Genomic DNA, 20,602 nt, shown 5'->3' on the forward strand with positions numbered 1-20,602 from the left:
GCCCCGGCCAAACTGCTGAAACGACTACAACGCATACAGAACGCCTCGGCCCGCCTGATCCTCGACATCCCTCGACACAGCCACATCACACCCCACCTGAGAGACCTGTACTGGCTGCCCGTCAACAAGATGATCACCTTCAAGCTCCTCACCCATGCACACAAGGCACTCCACGACACCAGACCAGCATACCTCAACAGACGACTCACCTTCTACACCCCGAACCGCCAGCTCCGCTCCGCCGACCGCACCCTTGCCACCATCCCCCGCATCCAAAGAGCGACATCCGGCCGCAGATCGTTCTCCTACCTCACCACCAAGACCTGGAACACCCTCCCGATTCTCCTACGGCAGACCCAAAACCTACTAACTTTCAGGAGGCTACTCAAGACCTGGCTGTTAGAGCAGTAGCAACCCCCCCCAGCGCCTTGAGACCCTCACGGGTGAGTAGTGCGCACAAATTCCTTGATTGATTGGATTTCTTTCGAGTCGTGCCAATTACTTATCGTCACTGATGGCACTGTAAAATGCCTTGCACATGTTCCTCTAAGCCTGTCTGCTCTTTGCCACTCTACCAGGCTTGAGAGAAGAATTACTAGTGTGACTCCGAGGTCCACTTTTGGATATCATGTCAATATTACATGGAAAGGCCTCCCAGCCATACCACATAATATTATCACCTTGCTACAACTGTACTTCTATTAATTATTCACAAACTGCATTTTTCTAGTAACTTAAACTTCTGTAGTATCTTACACTTTTGTAGTAAGCCCATTGTTACACATGGCCAACCACTGATTGCACCCTTCCATACAAAATAATTAATGTAGGGACTTAAAGTAAAAACTCATAGGACATGATGATAAATTAAAGTACTTAAAATAGTTAAACATATATTTAAATTAAAGTTACAAAATATATAAAATTAGTAAATATTTATGTAATGTTAAATTAAAATAGTTAAACTATAAATAAGTATAAATTAATGTAAAACAATATACACAATTAGTACATATTGGCTATTTAATTATAACATATTTATCCCTATTTCGAAACTGAAAAATTATGTAAGATTATTGTTACATTCTTTTTTAAATTCGAAATAGATTAATATTCATATATTAAATGAAAATGTATTAATAATATGGAATAATCTAACAGTGATGCTATATTATGTTTTAAGTTCAAAATAGGTTAAAAACCGTTTTCTAATTGAGTAATAAATATGTACTCATTTTATTTATTTTTTAACATTAATGTACATTCATTTTAATTTTATTGATCCTGCACGCTCCAACTAACCACTTTGGCTTCTTGTGTTAAGAGACCCAGGGGGCTGCCTGTGTACCAGGGGCCTATGCAGCCATTTGGGCACTATACTGTGCCTCTCTACCTGTGTGGCAGAAAGGAGAAACATGAGATATGGCAGGGTGTATCTGGAGTGGACCCTATGTCCCAGAATTCATCACTTAATGCTGACGTGTTGTGTCACTTCCACCCTGAAAAGAAAACCTGGAAGAGGCCGTGGTCATTCTATTTCTCCTCACAAAAGAATTCAACCCCCGAGAACACTGCTATTCAATAGTATTCAATAGTATTCCTTGAGCGTGGCTCCTGATTCGATTCACTTTCCTGCTGGTCGATTCCTTGGTGTTTCCTGCACTTTCAGGTTTCAGGTTATCATGCAGGATCCTGATTAGGAGCTAGAATTTTACTACTGGTGTGCAGCTACATTATTTGCTGCTGGCTTCACTTTTAGACCTTGCCTACCTACCCGTGAGGATCTCAAGGCGCTGGGGTGGAGGATGGGGGGGGGGGGGGGGGGTGTGCAGTTCCGGGTCAGTTGAAGAGCCAGGTCTTGAGGCTCTTCCTGAAGGTGCTGAGTGGGGGGGCTTCTGATGTTAACTGGGAGATCGTTCCAGGTCTTCTGCCTGCTCTCGTTCTGTGGATGCGTGGGGTCTCCGCCATTATGTATGTAGAACACAAATATTTACAGAGGGCTTTGGATAAGGTAAGCTGATTGCTTATCATTGGTTGGCCTTCTTGTCAATTTCATTTGCTTGCTTCTTATGCAATGGGTTGTATTCCTCTTCTTGTGTTTGACCCTCCTCTTAAGCATAGATTCTTAAGAATCCTTTTGATTGGATCACTTACAATAACTGCTTACATTCAGGGTCCTACTTTTTTCTTTTTGTTCCTCCATTGCTTCCCCACATCTCCCTCTAAATACTTCCTCGAGCCATGCTGCTCAGCAGTAATCTGTTGCTCCCCCTCCGTTGCTCCCCGACGTCTCCTGTTCCATTTAATATTTCACTTTTTTTGAAGGGCAAGCAAGCTGCAATTTACTACCGGTCTACTTCTTTCTGAATAATGCAATCGTACTTACTTTTTATATTTTTTTTAATCCATGAACTAATGTGGAATATTAAATTAAAAAGAAAAAGAAATAGCTGCTGCAGTGTCAAGATACCTGTGGGCGTCCACAACTTAATGCATGTACGCGTATACGGCATCACACTAAGGCCCACCATAGCATTATGATGCACACATGTAAATGCATGATGACATGTTCAAGTACACATCATCATTGTAGGGCTTCTTTATTTTTTTGCTGCTACTCTTCTGCAATGTCAATTACCATTTGTTTTTATTTTGCTGATGCTAAACAGCAGCAGCAAAAAGCTTTTGCAAAGCAAAAAATGCAAGACTTATTGGCTTTGGCAATGCATGTTGAACCTTCTTTTTAGTGCTCCTTGGGACATCTTGGGTATTTCTTGTTTGGTTTTATCTCCATTCCATCCCTCTGCCAATTGCTACTAACTTTTTAGGTAGACATATTTACTTTTGCTAAGTAGTTTCGATTGTTTTTGTATCCTTAGTTATGGAGAAATGTAGTTGCACTTAGTGACGTAACCAGATTAGCTCTCTATTGAAGTGTGGTACCCTGCTTGTACCTGCTCCTTGGCCAATTTTCCATACCAGGAAAATGCAATGGTTCTTTTCCTTACATACGTGGTTTTACATGACATTACTTCTCCCTCTTATTGTACTCCGCCTCTTCTACTTCCAGACACTGACTGGAAGCAGAGGATTCTTGTTTATGTCCATGGCCCACTCTCCCCCTAGCAATGTCACCAACATGCTGCATGGTTACAATATTTATAGGGATTGTGGATCCATGAGTCTATGGGTAGAAGTCTTTCACTGATAAAGAACCAACATTTACACCAAGTACAGTCGTCGGCCCCTAACCCTGGCAGGCTGCCCTGAAGCCCTTGCGCATGAAAGGCGAATCAATCATTAGTCACAGGGTTGGTACCAGCAGCTTGGAAGAAAGCATTAGTCACACCATTACCATTATCCAATCTCTCAGCTCCCATATCTGGTCAAGATCGCTAAAAAAACATGCCAATAAAATACTGGCAAATTCATTATAATCTAACAAAAAATTTGAACCAGAACAGATGGGCTTTATCCCATGGCATGGAATCAGCCTTCATCAAGGCAACAGACGAGTTGAGGATGAGGGTTGACGGTGGACAGACTGCAGTCCTGATTTTGCTAGATCTGTCAGCAGCGATTAACACCGTCAGCCACCAGATCCTACTCAACATATTAAAGGAGATAGAGGAATAAGGCACTTTCTTAAAGTGGATTGAATCCTGCCTAACAGAGAGATGTCAAGCAATTTATCTTCCCCTTTTAGATCAGAATATAAAGACATCTAGCATGGAGTGCCACAGGGCTCTGCCCTAAGCCCAATTCTGTTCAATGTATACCTAAGCCCCCTGCTGACACAAATCAAATCATTTTGGCTGTCCTTCATAAACTATGCAGATCACACCCAACTAATAATATCTCTGGATAATGATGACCCTAGCCACCTGGATGAATTCCCCGATTGCATAACAGAGATGGCAATTTGGCTCAGCAATAATACAACAAAATTTAAAGGAAGTAAAACAGAGTTCTTCCTGTGCTGTTCCCCCAGCAAAGTACCATGCCAACTTCCAAATAACTTCTGACCATGGACAAATGTTACAGACTTAATTACAGCTCAGTTAGTGGGAAGTCTAGGAGTCCAGATAGATATAAAAACTCTCCATGGAAGTTTAGGTCAATAGGACAGTAGCCACATGCCATGGACTTATGGGGACTTTGAGAAAAACTGTTCCCTTACTTTCACAGCCAGCAATAAAGATGGTTGTACCGAGTACAATATAGTAAGTAGGATTCTCTACTGTAATGCCCTCTTACTGAGAATTCCAGATTTTCTGCTTAAAAATCTTCATAGCATACAAGTAACAGCGACCAAACTAGCACTTAATAAATCAAGGTTTGATTCCGCAAAAATATCCTAAAAGAACTCCACTGGCTACCAGTGAAAGAGAGAGGATTTTCAAAGCCTTGTGCATAGTCCACAAAGCCTTAAATGGCTCAGGGCCAAGACTCCTACAGGATAAATTTACCTATTACAAACCTGTGAGGAGGTTAAGATCATCTACAGATAACCTAGTTTGTGTACCCAGATTTAAGAAAACTAGGGTAGGAGGTGGTCTTTCCAGTCAAGGCAGCACAACTCTGGAATAATCTATCTATCTCCTTCAGAATACATAGAAATGTAGTAAGTTTTAGGAAGAGCCTAAAAATCTGGATCTTTCCTAAATAAGTTAGGGTGGTGCCTGCCTCCTTTAAAAAAATAATATTGGTCTCCCCCACTTAATCTTACTATTAATCGCTGATAGCGCTAACATGCCACCAGCATAACATGTAGGTAAAATGTAAATCATACTAAATACATTACTCCACTAAAGTACTATGACCCACTATTTCACTCTAAATGATGATATACATCTGTATTCTACCCAAATCTTGCATTAAAATAAATTTGACAAGTGGCCCTTACAAGAGCTTGAAGTAATGAAATACTGTTAAGAAAATAACTTTACAACATTCTTTCAATGGGTGTATCCAGGAAGGCCTTCTCTCGCTAGACTTTTTAAAAGAACAGAAAAGTTTTCTAGCATGTTCTGGTTACCTAATATTGATTGAATCATAAAGTCATCTGCGTAGGGTTTTTTCACTATATTAATTATCTTAAATATACACCTATGGATATGTGCACATGCTTTAGATTACAAGCTTGCCACCTGGTTTATGGTATTTATTTAAACATTCTGTGTTTTTAGCCATATTTATTTTTGGGCCATCTAATCAGCATTCATTCATATTTAGCTAGTATTTTTGGCTTAACTCGCGTATTTGCACATCTAGCTGATACATATGCACGCATACCGTGATGCCTGTTGAGTTTTACCACTTAAAGTAGCCAAATATAATTTTTAAAAAGCCCACACGAAAATTTTAGCAATATAGCAAATATTTTGAGATATGCAATTATTTAAGGAAATCTTAAACTTTTTTAGGTCTTACCTGCGTGAGCATGCGCTGCGAGACTCTTGTATTCTATAATGGGCTTTGAACCACACCATTACTTACCATTCGCTTGCAACGCTCTCACTCTTCTTTGCTGCCTTTTAATTGGGCAGCACTTGCCATGCGTCACTTCCTTTTCTTTCGGTGGTGCATGGACTTAGCACAGATTAAATAAACGTAATTAGTGTCCTTCTGCTGGCCATCTGCTGCTCGCACTGTGATTCAGCTAATATATCTTTTTTTTTAATGAAGACGCTATGACACTGTCAACTCTGGCTGCATCATAGTGCTTTTTTTTAACCTTCCACCACCTGCCCCTTTCCTGGTTCTTCTCCCATCCAGCCCCTGATTCTACTGTTCTCTAACAATCTCCCTCCCGTCTGTGTTTCTTTCCTCCTGCGCAGAAGTAAAAGAAATGCTATGTCATGGCAAACGCTGGCTGCTTCATAGCGCTTTTTTTAACTGTCCTGTTACCCACCTGTGCCCCCTATTACCCACCCCACCAGATTGCCAAAGCCAATAGGTAACCCATAGGCAAGAACTATTAGCTTTGCTAATGCTTGTTTAACTTCCCATGCTGTCAATCTGAAAACCTATTGTCCTGGAATTCATAAATGCCAGCTTGGAGAGTCACTCAAAAGAAGTCCAATTTTCTGTATTTTTTTCCCTTTTAGAACTAAAGACTGACACAAATTGCATTGTTTTCTCTCTATATCCTTGAAAATCTGTATAAACTGTAAACTAGAAACCTTCATTATAAGGCATTCAAAAAGCTCAATGAGTTAATCCATCTCTCGTAAAAATCTTTGGGCATCCTGAAGTATTTTGGTGGGAATTCTAGAAGTAGTTAATAATAACATGTGTTAATTACAGTGCTACAAAACTGCCTCTACCTGCATTTTACGTTTGTTGCCAAAAGACTACTGCATTACATGTAATAGTCTTTTGATAACAAAGGGGGAGATTTACGAAATTTCCATGCAACGCAACGCACCCTCCCGCGAGCTTTGAATTGCGCGACAGGAAAGGAGCAGGATAGCGCCATATTTTCAAAGATATGGCTCTCTCCTCCCCTTTCCCTTGCGCCGGCACTGATTACAGCTGCCGTGCACCACGCACCTCCTTAGCGCCCTAGCTCTAGGGTGTGTGTGTGAGTCTAGCATAGGTTTTGTACAGGAAGGGTATCCTTCCTGTACAAAATACTATGCCTAGACACGAGGGAACGCTTTTCCCACTTTGTATGCGTGCTGCACAGTGCAGTATGAATGCAAAGTCGGAAATGGAGGGAAAAATGAAAGCATTTATCCTTCCTTGTGCCTAGTTTAAAAGGGCGCAGGTTTCTCACGCTAAACCCAATCGACTGTATTTAGTAAATTGGGTTTAGCATGAGAAACCTTGGGTGGTTGCATGGGAACGCCCATGCACCACCCTTGACATGCCCCCATGGCGCAAAGTAATGCGAAGCAGCGCTATGCTTGTTTAGCGCTGGACAGTAAATTCGAAAAACCCGATTTTGCGCCATTTTGCGCCACTTTTGTGATACAAACATGGCGCAAAATCTTAGTAAATCTCCCCCTGAAAATGCAGCTTTCCCATTGTAATGTTTCCCAGGTTCTTCGCCAACTATTAGTGGCTTCACACTATGCTTGAGAGGCTGTGATTTATGGTGCGAGATGGCCACATCACTCAGTTCACGCAGTGATTCATACCCTGCAGTATGAACTGCTTGGTCTCTCTCTGCCAATCAGAGGCTTGTTTCTTACTGCAATCACAAATAAATATCAAATCAATCGTGACAAGAGAGTTATTTTTTAGGTCTCGCCTGACCCAGCGCATGCGCTGGTCTGGCGAGACTTATTGAGAGGGCTCCAAAAAGTGCTACCAGACCAGCCTACAGTGCATGTGCATGGCTAAACACTTATAAGGTCCCAAAGGCGGGACCTATTGGCTATGCCAATGCTTGTTAAATTCCTGACATCAGGCTCAGCAATGTTTAGGCTCAGCAATGCTAATCTTTAGACCTGGCCTTCTAGGATGTCACTTTCAAAGTGAGCAGAATCTGTTGGGACATTGGTGGTAATAAGGGGGTATTTAAAGTGATGATAAATAGGATCAGAGTATAGAATAAGAGGAGAAAAAGCAGAACACATGAACACCGACTGGATAAGACTTTTCTATTCAAATTCAGACTTTACTATTTTTGGGGGTGCTTCGCCAATTCAAGTGTATGCATACGTCTGTCTTTCTGTGGGTTTAGGAGTATTCAATATAAATCTAACATATATTCTAAGTGACATAAAAACTGAGAGTTTGCCAATTCGAACATGCCATCCAGTGAGTAAAAGTTGAGCCATGTAAATAATTCCAATTCAAGAAATGCGCCACCTACGTATAAGTGGCTGTGGCAGCCCCATGTATGCATAGACCGAGTAAGTGAGCTATTGGGAAGGACACTCTGATTATTTCCCACTTGTCATTTTGATGAGTCTGCTGGCTCCCTCAAGATGTAGGAGATGGGGCTTCCCCTCAGAACTCTACACAATGCTGTTTTTCACTCTGAATCAAAGGCTGCAGTCATGGAGCAGTTGCAGATCGATGCCATTCAGGGGGCCTTTAAAGACTATACGGGGGATCTGTATCTCAGAACACTTTGGAGTACTGGAGTCATTAAGACGTTGTCCCTGAGGCCACTACCTGCTCCTTAGAGAAGCAATAAGCAAACTCCCAGGAGAGTACAGAACTCCATGATATTACCATTCTGCTCCTTCTATTTAGGGAAATAGCAAACCGCGAGATTAAATGTCTTGGCAAATATGGGGCAGCTAGAGTATATGTGAAGAAGGGCATCCGAGTGTGACTCTGGGCAGACTAATGCGACCACCATAAGGTCCTGGTGACATATTAGGTATGAGGAGTGAGGAAGATGCATGGTCCTATGATCCAAAGTGTAACCGTGCAGCCCATATATACCAAATCTGTACTCATTGAGACCAGCGGGCTCTGACAGCGCAATAGCAGAATGCTTGAAATGGATTACTTTGGCATGGCTATAAGACAGTGATAGTGAGCCACTTATGGACCCCATAACTGTTGTTATGAGTTGCAACTCTATTGTCAAGCATGCTTGGTTCATGCGCTGGGTACGACGGGCTCAATGACTTCAATAAACAATACATTAATATACTCACTTCTCACCAGCTTTCTTTATATGAAGAGGCAAAGATTAATTACTCTGTACCCTCTACTTGTTACATCACTGAAGCTTGATGAGTCTTACAGGCCTCTGATTTTATTTAACACCAGAAACAAAATATTAGCAAAGATCCTTGCTGATAAGCTCCTCTCAGTCATGCCCTGTGTTATTCATGCAGACAAAGTGGATTTTGTTCTTGACTGCTCCACATCACATGCTCTTTGTGCCATAATCGCATTATTGCACCTTCTGCATTAGCAAGTGCCAGCATGGCTGTGTTCCTGGATGTGAAAAACACCTTTGACTCCCTGGAGTGAGCCATTATGTTTGCCACTTTACAGAGGATTGAGCTGGGTCTGAACTCATAATCTGAAATAAGGTGTTCAATGATAACCCTGTGGTCCACAGCAGTGTCAACCAGTTACTATTGAGTCAGAATTAGATATCGCGGAGAGCTCACAAATTTCCCTCTTATTCCAGTTTGCATTCCTATAGCCGTGGGTACTGCAGTCTCTATATATATTGATGAGATTTTGTTATAAGTATGCGACTCTGCTCTAAATTTGTCCCTGATAATATGTAAAGAAATTCTCTTTTGCGGCATCTCATATCTGTCCATTAATTTGATTAGTTCCATTGTTTCCCACTTATGTCGGCCAAACACGGTATCAATTCTCTCCTTAAGAGCAAGATTGACTTCTTCGATGGCAGGAGTCCTCTGTTTGTTATAGGGACTTGCAAATATATAGGGATCTGGTTATAGTGCTTAGTGGCAACCATAACATATACATCAGCAAGAATATGAGCCTGGTGGATTGTTGGACCTCGCTTACACTTTACTTGGAAGACAACATCATTCTCATGAAAATGATGGTTCTCATCTTTACTACCATTCCAATTCTACTGCTGAATACTTTCTTTACAGTCCTACAGGCATTGATGATAGTGTGGCGTGGTTCGACAAACAATCCTGCCAGGGTAGGAAAATTCTGACTATACCTTAGTGCAAAAGGGGTTTCTCTCTCTTTGATTTTGAACCAATTTTTAGCTCACCAGGCATATTTTAGCACATTTGTGCTCCATCCACAGCCACATCTTCCTCATCTGATAATAGAGAAGCATGTTGTATTGCCAGACCCTCTCGCACCTGTACTGGTGAAACCATTACGCAAACATCAAGTAGGTTGCCTGAACTGCATGGGGTTGGCTTGGCGTCATCTGGTCTAATACATGGCTACTAAAACACTTTGTTCCACAAATCTTCACTGGGGTAATAACCCTCTGCTTTCACTTGCTTTGGAACTTAAGGCACATATCGTGTATAAAAGACATTTTTCCAGATAGCCATTTTTAGACCACTCTCCAGTTCAGAGCTAAAGAGGGTGTCACCATCTGGATATATGTTTCTATTTCAGGTTGAATTGTGAAAACAAGCTTACAGCTGGTTCTCCTAGAATTACAGTAGCTTCAGGCTCTTTCCTAGGTGACCCTTCACCTGGACCCCTGACATTTAGTGTCTGGCACTTACAATGGCACTATCCTAGCCTGAAACTCCATTGGGTGAGGGGACAGTGAAGTAGAGATCGAAGATCACCGCTGCCATGAGCAATGGACATATTGCTGTGTGCAGACAAAGGCTATCTCTCTGGACGGTAGACAAAAGTGACTACAGTGTAAGTTTCAGCAAAGAATATACTATGCACCAATGGGCATTAAGGCCTTCAGACTGGAGGTTGATGCTAGCAGTAGGAGACCAGAGGCAGACTTCCTGTATCTGGCTTGGTCCTGTCAGGTGACTTCTTACGACAGGATGTATGTGCTAATATAAGTGCAATAATAGGTTACAAAGTCCAACCAACCCCACTTACTCTGCTCCTGGATTGTGTTTTTGATCTCAAGCTCATTCCATGAATACACAAATCTGCTGCTGCTGTGGGGTCTAGAGACCAATGATATGGGCAAAAGCCCTGCCCTAATGACCGCGGATGACGGACACTGTTTCCTGTAATGACATGGTGCTACCTCCTATCGGTAAACTCAGGGATATATGGTGTCCAGGCGTGCAGCAGAGAGAGTAAGCCTCACCCAATCTCCATTACATACAGAAAGACTATCGCTGAGGCCATGACAATTAGAATGGTTAGTGATTGTTGTATGACCAGTGGTATCGCAGGGATTAAGGCCTCTGGGAAATGTGCCCCCCTTATGTACCGCCAAAGGTTCTCTGACACATAATCCTCTACATTTCTGCCCTTTTATTTCCTACAGTGTGACTGTTCAGAAATGATTTGTGCTGTCTGCACCTGCTGAAGCTATATGCTGTGTTTTTGCTATAGTTGTTCTAACTATACTTTACAAAAGTGAATAAGGTTGAAAAAAGTGTGGCAGGTCAAAACCGTATCAGGAGTTCGGTTGACCCATCTATGTCTTGAGCCTAGTACGTATCAAGAGGTCTTATTAGAAACAATGCAGGTTTTTGTCACAGTGTCATGCATCCCATTAACAAGGTGCAGAAAAAGTAAAAATAAAAAGTGCAAACAATAACTGCCACTAAATGATTCCCCTCAAAGTTTCTCTTTACACATATTATCTCTCCATTGTGTAGACAATTTAGTCATTCTAGTTTATAAACCCACTCTGATTCCGAGTGAATGCGCAAGATCAGTACTGCTAGAGTAATAGATTTCAAATTAATACAGAGAAAATCAAAATTAAGATATTTGGGAGAAGGCCTGATAAATCTTTAAGGTGGCTGGATGGAAAAAACTGGAAAAAGTAGATAATTAAACAAGCATTGGCATAGCCAATAGGTCTTGCCTTTGAGACCTTATAAGTGTTTTGCCAGACTTATTGGCTTTGCTAATGTGTTTAGGCTATGTTGAAAAGCATTGTACCTGCTGTGCAGCATGTTGAGAAGTCATAATAAAGTAATAATAATTGTTGCCTTTTATGGCTATCCTGTGAATGATGTCACAATAGGTCTCAGACCCATGACAGACATAATCAGACATTGTTGGCGATTGCTGGATATGTAGTGCCAGTACTAGGTAAAGAGAACTGTTTTTCCCTTCCCTGGATGACCCCTTTTAAGTGCTAATGAGGCTAATCTTTTCCCAGGCAGTAGTTATTGTCAGAGATATTGTTTTTAGTAAAGCACTTTCACTCACCCCCTGGGCCTTTTGTGTGCATTTAAAGAAACCTCTTAAATATAAACATAGATGCACAGATAGACACACACAAACGTGCAAGCACAGAAACATAGAAACATCCATGCACAGACAGACATGTTACGAAATCAAAGCAGCATGTATCATGTTTGAGAACAAGTGTTTTGCTAAAGGGGAAGTAGCAGCAGCAGATGGAAGTAAATAGGACAAATATTGTTCAAGTGAGGCTACAAAGAGCTGTGCTACCTTATGAAATATTTACGCCCACTATTAGCAACTGGGATTTTACCCATGAGTAATATCTCCACGACAGGCTTGGAGAAGGTCCGCTATTTAGTCACTACAACAAAATTACCAAACACACAAAGCTCGTTTAAAGGATATTCCGAGGCGCTAAAGAGCCAATTATAAATTGCGTTGCTACACACCATATACACAGTATTAAGAATGTGCCAATTTTGGAGCTGGCCTCAAATGTCTAGTCTAGGTGAAGGAGCTAGCGAGATTGAAGAGCTAAACACTGCCCCCTTATTTAAACTATGTGTAAAACCTAGGGATGGGGTTCAATTTAATAAACCAAGCTTGTGTGGCTGCTGCAGATCCGGGATGAACAGTTTAACTGCGCTGGTACCATTAAGCAACTACTTTAAATTAGGCTCAGTTCACCTTCGGAAAACTACAACTCCCCATAATGTAATGGGGTTCAATTTCACACTTTTCCATGAATTATTAACTTTGGAGGTTTGCCAATGCTATTCACATTTAGGTCAATACAGGGCACAGTGACTCAGGGCTGGCTTTAGGGCTGGATTTAGGGCGGTGCGACCAGTGCCACTGCACCGGGCGTCAAGCTAGGGGAGGCGCAATGTGTGCTCATAAATCCACACCATTCGCATCGCCCAAAAGCTTGCAGTGCGCACCATTATCGCTCTTTCATTTCCGCAACGTGAGTCCTCGTAGAAATAAAAGAAAGACAACTGTGTTCATGCGTGCCATCATATATTAAGTCAATTTACCACCAGACCCCGCCGTTACTGCTCTGTATTCTCAGAACAAATGCTTGGAGCCGTCCGGGAGACAAAGAAAGCTGCGTTCCTTTTCGTGGATTAGCACTAGCTTTGTTCTTGGTATTGCATTAAAGGTCAGTTTCCTCACATTAATTGTTCCACCAAAGTGTTTTACGTGACGTTCACCTGTTTCGTTTTAAAAATTTGCAATTGGAATTCAGCTAGAAAAAAGCCATATAGTAAGTAACATTTTACATGGTACGGTGTTTAAAAGCTATACAGAAAGCAACATTCAGCTTGGTGCAGTGTTTCAGATTTGCTGCATGCTGTAAAAGGTTAGACCAGTGAATTAAAGTCACACAGAACGCGAAGATTGCAATTACATAATTGAATTAAAAACATTAGCTTTTCTGTCTTGATAAATGGTATGGCGACATCAAGTTTTGCATTCCTTACTTTCAAAAACATTTCACTAAATATGAACTACCAAACACCAATGAAAGTTTGCTTCCTAAAGTTTATATTTGCTAGCCACAAGACAGGAAAATATGCCTGCTGCAAAGAACCATACAATGCAGATTCCCAAATTGTATTTAAGGTATATCGCTCAGTGTGTTACTGCTTTTGTCACAGAGATCATTTTGTTACTTGCAGTTCATAGGTTACAATCCTAATAAAGCACAGTGACCAATGAACTGTCGTCTAGAGCTGCGTGGTATAGGTTAGAACATTGTTTTTTCCACCAGTCTTTTATTATTCTAATGTTGCTGAAAAGGGTTCGTTTTGGTAGAAATATATTCTTATTAGTGAAGCCAACCCCAACCACTGTGTTATGTTTTAAATCTCTAGACCAAATGATCTTAAAATATGCTGCTTACTGGTATGGATCACATGTGATTCCTACATCTTGTAATCCTCATTGTGTTATGCAACGTTTCCTATAGTCTGAATTCCTCACATATGATTCATTGTCTCTATATAATGTGTGTGTGTGATCTAAAGTGCTGTGACACCCTACACTGGTATGAGGAGTGCTATAAAAATAAATGTATGTAAAAGAGGGGCTATGGAGAGAAGAGGGTAAATGTTGAAGGGTGGTAGGGCGAGAATCTGTAAAGCAGGTGGTTGGGGGGGCACCAAAAAAGGCTGTCGCACCAGGCGCCACCAGCGCTAAAGCCAGCCCTGCAGTGACTGGTGTAGCCAGAGAAGACTATATTCATCAGAAGTATGAAATACCGACAGCGCCAAGTTTATGAACCACTGAGGCAAGCACCAGAGAGGTCCATGGTACTCTCCATAAGACATCAGTTTGCCCCCGCCCCCACACTAAATTCTTCACTCAGAATGCATTGCTCACGTGAAATGCCCTAGAAATACCTAATTCACCACCACTCATACTTACGACATGCTCGGTATGATGGGTTGCCTGGAAAAAGGGGGGAGGCCCAAAGTGAACAGCGTTCCATTTTATCATCATTTGGTTGTCAGTCCCGAAAGATGTTAAAGCCATCATTTCACTTTGCCCTGCCTTCACGTGTTGTACCACCCTGTAGTTCAGTTTGCCGTAAACGTTCCCATTTCAAGTTTTATTGTGTGGTATGTAATTAAACTACCACGTGTCACAGGCCATGCGACATGTAGAGACACTACAGCTGTGCTCAATACCACTTTTATTTATACTTTCTGGGTCAGGTCCATTTGACATATTTTGGCATCAGTGGACAAGCTTTGCATCAGGGCTGGCAATCCTCCCACCTCCCCTATGAAGAGTTAGGAAATACCTGAATTTTCAGCTTTCACTGATGTGCCGCTTTGCCCAAAAATCTAACCTTGCAGGAGAAAAAAATCCGCCATTAAACCCGGGTTTTAACAAAGACACGAGCAACGCAAGTCCGTTTTAAGTGATCACCGTGAGGTTTTATCATCAATTGGTTACTGTCCCGAAAGATGTTAAAGACATTATTTCACTTCACCCTCCTGGCGGAACGCAGCATTTCTCGAGTCACCGCATAATAGAAGGCGCGTGAATAAACTTAATTCAGACTGCCAAAAATGCGTATTTACCAGAGACCAATGTTGAGGGCTGTTCTATGCTCCATACAAGTTAACCCTCGACACTTCCTTCAAAAAACAACAAGAAAAAGCGAAAGCACGTGACCAAGGGGGAATGCAGCTGCCAGCCTGCTCGCTCCCGAGAGCAAAACGCCATGGGAGTGAACATTTTAAGAAGAGTAGGGACATGCACCCGCCTTTGGCCAATTGCGTGCTTTCATTTTTTGAAAGCCACAAGCAAAGGCCAATAGAATGTGACAACCACACGCGAAAGCTTTCTGAATGTCTGGAGTGATTCCAAGAGACCCTCTCCTAAGGAAGCGCATGCGCGCTGCGCTAGGCTCGACCTAAAAAATATCTGGGGATGATATGTTCCAATAATTTATCCTGGAAACTATAATGGTAACATACCATTTCCTGTACCTCATCTGGGATTCACCAAAATATATGTTGACTTTTCTATCAATCCGTTGTTTAAATAATTGGCAAAATAATTCCAATGGTCTTGCTTAGAAATTAAGCTGTGTTAAGTGACGTGAAGTAAAACTTTGAGTTATTAGAAGACAAATGTTTAAAATTTAGTCTTAAGCCTTCCAAAAACTCTATGATTGATCTAGGACTTTTTCCCCTGAAACTATTAGCAACTATTAGCTAGTAGTTCCTGATATTAGAGTTGAAATTTGAGAGTTATGATTTACATACAAGTTCCAATGCTACTTGCCAAGACTTAAAAGATGATCTATAAACTCAAGCTCAGCGATACTTTGAAGAAACTGGACGAATGTGTGCCAGCGTTTAAATCATGCTATGGTAAAGTCTGAAGAAAGTTATTTGAAGGGCTGTTTTGAAGTCAATGAGTAGTTTGTTAGTACTTTAAAAGATCTTCACTTCTTTGATAGGTTTAATTAGTAAAAATGACTATTCCACCTCTTGGGCAGAAAAATTCTTGTCATTGCCTACAGAACCTGCCAAATTCCTCTGAATTAAATTAGTTGAATGAAGTGCTGAAGTGAAGAATTGGTATTGATCCCGAATGGAAGACAGCAGGCTACATTTGGATACACATGCATGCAATCTGAATGTAAGCTATAAAATAGACCACCTGCTACCCCTAGAGAATGATTTTAGATCCAATATTCATCTGGCATTTCATTTTAACAAGACAGAGTGCCATTTTCCTAAAGATAGAGTTGTCTTAGGTAGTAATGGCTGAGGGTCTTTTATTAAAAACCCCAAAGATTTTTTTAATGAATTATGTATTTTTAAAAACTGTTAAGATCTCTTTGTAATTGTTCTGCTTATGTTTTTGTAAACCTGACTTTATGTGCTATGTTGTAAGTGTTTAATAACATAAGTCTTTATATTCATAGACAAAAAACCGTTCACTTCTATTTAGCTCTTTATGTGTCACAATACAATTCAAATAACACAATTTTATGTAAACTATTTTTGACAGAGGTCATAATCATGAAATTGAGTTGTTAATTGTGGAAAACTACTATAAACGGGTGCTGTGAATACATACCTTTCTAAATTCTTGGTATACCCCCCCCCACCCCCCACCCCATCCAAATCGCCCCCAGGGAGGAGACATACTCTAAGGCAGGCTGCAGTGATGTGTGTTTGGGCATGATTTAAATCCAAATGGTAACAAAATAAAAATGTTTTTCCATTTTTGAGACGGACATGTTAAACCCAGGGACGTTAGGGTAAAAGGTATTATTGCATCTGACACTACCACAAATTCGTCATTTTCTCACCAAATCAGAGGATTCATTTGTTACCACCACATCGAACATAAGGCACCTAGTTTAAATATCCGCTGATCCTCAGCAGGGAAGGCTCTATACCACAACCTGCAGATGTTCTTCATTGAGAATTGCCAGATACCTGTGCAATGGATTCTCCTAAATAGGATTGTCCTCTCCAGTGCTGAACATAAGCACCAGTAGGTCAAGTGGAGTTGCAAAATAAATAAATACATTTTTGTGCCATTTAAATCTGAAGTAAAGATGCATTGTACTGTGAATGATGCTCACAGCCTTTATATTTATAACCTTAATTGTATTCTAAACACCATCTTCTTTTTTTATTACAAAGCATTCCGACATTTTAGATTTTGGCAAAATTATCATATACACCCGAAATCTGAAGATTGTTCGCACACCGACAGAAAAGAAAGACAGGCAGAATTCAAAAAATCACGAAGACACAAAAGACGGGGAGCTTCTGTATGGAGCTGAAAGCAATGGAGATGGGGTTGAAGGTCACAGGCCATTGGAGGAAGCTCAAAGTCAATATGAGCAAAACCGATACATGACAGTAAGTGAACAATCCCCCCTCCTGTGCCCAACTGCTTTCTGTCTATGGTTTTAAGTGTCAATAAAGAATAGGGCACAGTACTAACAACCAATGATGAGTCCACCAACATCCCATTAAGTGTAACGTGTGAGTACACAGATTTTTCATTTCAACCTTTTCCTAGAAGATGTACCCTTGCAGATTATTCCCATTCATAGTGCCTTCACTATTGCATGGAACTAGAGAAACCCATAACACATGTTGTCTATAAATCCATCCTTATTTTAGCTGACACTATATAATAGCGTATCTTTCATCTATCTATCTTTTTATCTATCTATCTATCTATCTATCTATCTATCTATCTATCTATCTATCTATCTATCTATCTATCTATCTATCTATCTATCTATCTATCTATCTATCTATCTATCTATCTATCTATCTATCTATCTATCTATCTATCTATCTATCTATCTATCTAAATATTGTATTGTATTGTATTGTATTGCTGCATTTATGTACCACTTCATACCACTGATGAGGCAGCAAAGTGCTTCGACTGCAACTGGAATTTCTGAGCGCCCTTTTAAGTGTGTTGTTGGAAAAGGGTTGGATGTGTATAACATCATGTGTGGCAAATGTTGGGTGCAGTGCATAAGGTTCAAAGACATGCTTCAAACACAGATCAGAATATGTTGCATTAGCATGAAGTGTTGCAGTGTGACCTTAGACATATTCATGCATACCTACTTACCAACTGCATATAGATCATCATCTGTATCTCATCCTTATACAGAAGGGAAGATTCATGTTTTAGTGCTTTCAAGAACTCAAAGTATTTGTCCGCTTTTATTTGCCAGGCATACAGTTCCAAGGTTTTGCTGTCTGATTGGAGAAAGAGCTTGCATCAGTTAGATACTTTTAGAAGTGCAGCACAATCCATAGGAGTGCAGAGGTCTTGTTTGCCAATAGGTGAGATAATTTTATTGACGGAATTGTGGTGGAGTCCAGTGGCTTGCTCGATGAGCAATGTACATTGCTTTAAAGGTGATCCGTCAAGCTACTGCCATCTAGTGTAGGGATATGTTACTCAGGTAGATATGGATCCACATAGGTAGAGACAGACACTGTCCGGCCACTGCATTCTCGATTCTCTTTAATGTCCGTAGTATTAATTCAGGCACTTCAATCTGTAGTCCATCAGCAAAGCTAAGATAGAAGAATACTTAGGTAATGGAAGCATGAACTTTTGTGGGGAGGCTGGGGATAAGAAAATCTGTCAAAGACATCTCATAATGTGGAAGCTGTGTTTGCCCACTTGATTTGACGGAGGTCTATGTGATAAATTGGAGTCCATAATTAGCACCCGGTTCCACAATTCGGTGTCATTGATACTGGGGCTCCCAGTTTCTGAGGTCAAATGGTTGAAGGGTGATAGTTTGTCTATTTACCACATGCTAGTGTTTCAATTTTACTTAAAGTGGTTGGCTAATGCTTTGTGGTCAATTTCTTGTATTTACTATCCAACGGAGCAGGAGTCAAGGTCCGCAGAATTTTCAAGCTATAGGGTTATTTGCCTGTCACTGGCATAGTGATGGAAGCTGAGGCTGAATGAGGTGATAACATTAGATAGTGTACTTATGAAGACATTGAACAGGAGTGGGGCATTGGTTGAGATTTGTAGAGCATCATATGTGTAGTTGAACGGTTCAGAGGAAAAGGGATGAGGTGGAATGATGAGTGATCTTGCATATAGAATTAGTACCTAAATATATTGTCTGCTGCAGTACATCCCCTGTGGCTTCCTCCACATCTAAGTAGCCGCTAATTAATTTCCTTGAGCCACTATTGTGTTACTAAAGCCACAGCTGTGTCACTGCTGCACCATTAATTCACTCTTCCTTGTTCCTAGCACTTTAATCACTGTGACCCGTGACAGCTCACTCAATAGTCCGTCTGCATTTCGTACTAAAGAATACATGTTTAAACAGCCACATGCTAAGCCTTCAAGATAGAGTCTCCCAGCATATCCTTCCTGGCAATATGGTTCCGAATACCTTGAATTCAGGGGTGGTGCTCAGTAGCTGCTTTTTCACACCACCACACATGGCCACAGGATGGCAGCAAAGGGCATTCAGATTTTCTTTTTGCTAGTGGAGAGGGAGCACTCAAGTGGCAAAAAGCCATTCTACTTAGGATTTCCCAAATTCACGCAGCACAGCTGCCTGAACTAATACACCCTATCCTTTTATGCCCTTTTCTTCATTGTTAATGGGTACACTATGTCCTATTTGGAGCTAATTCCCTCTAGAACCTCTATGGGAATTAGACTAACGATATGACACATACAACAACCTTTTGCCACCCATCCCACAACAATGATTTGGTGTTTGCATCTTGTAGGGCAATTTAATAAACTCTCTTGGTAGTACTCTTGGAATCCACCTTAAATTTCCTCTTCAAAGAACCATTGCTTATTAAAAATCTGATTATCTTACACACACATTTGCTCTAAAGATTACGGCCATCCATGTTTCTTTCTGACACTTTCTCACAACTCTAGGACGTCTACTTTTTAAGTAAGGCTCTCTGTTTTCCGTTTTAACTGATTTTTACAGATAAATACAGAGATAAAACCATTTATTTTCTTGTCTGTATTTATTTTTAAATGTAGATAATAACGGAAATTGGATGCTTTTTGAGCGATTCTAAATACACTTTGCCATGACTGCCAGGCCAATAACTGTGTGGACTGATAGGTAACAGGGTTAAAAAAAGAAAGGCATTTTAGTAAAGAGGCTTGAACTGCAGTAGATATGCGTAAGGCTGAAACAGAAATGTGCATATTTTCATATAAGTGCATTGATTTATCTTCTGGGGGTGTTCATATTACTGAAACCTGGCAGACATTCAAGTCAAGACTCCATATTTATTGCTTAAATAAATGTGAAAATATACCCGTTTCAGCTTTATTTTTTCACATAACCCATTATAAATATGGATAAATACAGATAAAGATGACATAAAATAAATATGGATAAATACAGACAGAAATGTCAAAAAAATAAATACCATAAAACCGGGAGCCCTATTTTTAAATCTCTGGCAATCGCTACCATACACCCAGATACCAAGTTCCTAGCAATACCGCCAATTACCTTTTCTAAGCTATCATCCTGAAGTGTAGGCCATCATCCCAATTGTTACATGCACACCTTAATACCACCCAAACCAGTTATGTGGCACATAGATGTTGTTCCTCACAGCCACGGGCTCACAATTTAGTTATAGGAATGGTGTCTTCCACTTGGCAAAACCTTGGTCAAATTTCCAAGTCTTCTTCTTCAAGACGAGGGGGGTCTGAGTGGCAAAAAATACAAAGCATCTCATTCAGAAGTACTTCACTTTTCTTATTTTTATGGAATGAATCTCGTTAGTTTCCA

General features: G+C 40.7%; 1 protein-coding gene and 2 non-coding genes across 3 annotated transcripts in view; 1 reads left to right on the forward strand and 2 right to left on the reverse strand.

The window, feature by feature from the left end:
• GRXCR2 (glutaredoxin and cysteine rich domain containing 2) overlaps positions 1-20,602 on the forward strand; it is a 74,388-nt gene that overhangs the window by 43,304 nt on the left and 10,482 nt on the right. The window contains exon 2 of the mRNA XM_085614488.1: positions 16,956-17,177. Within this exon, the coding sequence (XP_085470614.1) occupies positions 16,956-17,177 (222 nt within the window). The remainder of the gene's footprint in view (positions 1-16,955; positions 17,178-20,602) is intronic.
• LOC146811075 (small nucleolar RNA SNORD2) lies at positions 14,252-14,323 on the reverse strand. Its single transcript, XR_014967137.1, has one exon. It is a non-coding gene; the product is annotated as a small nucleolar RNA SNORD2 (small nucleolar RNA).
• LOC146811076 (small nucleolar RNA SNORD2) lies at positions 14,703-14,773 on the reverse strand. The gene has a single exon (XR_014967138.1). It is a non-coding gene; the product is annotated as a small nucleolar RNA SNORD2 (small nucleolar RNA).

The sequence above is a fragment of the Triturus cristatus genome, chromosome 7 (genome assembly GCF_964204655.1).
Source record: "Triturus cristatus chromosome 7, aTriCri1.1, whole genome shotgun sequence".
NCBI classification, from domain to species: Eukaryota; Metazoa; Chordata; class Amphibia; order Caudata; family Salamandridae; genus Triturus; species Triturus cristatus.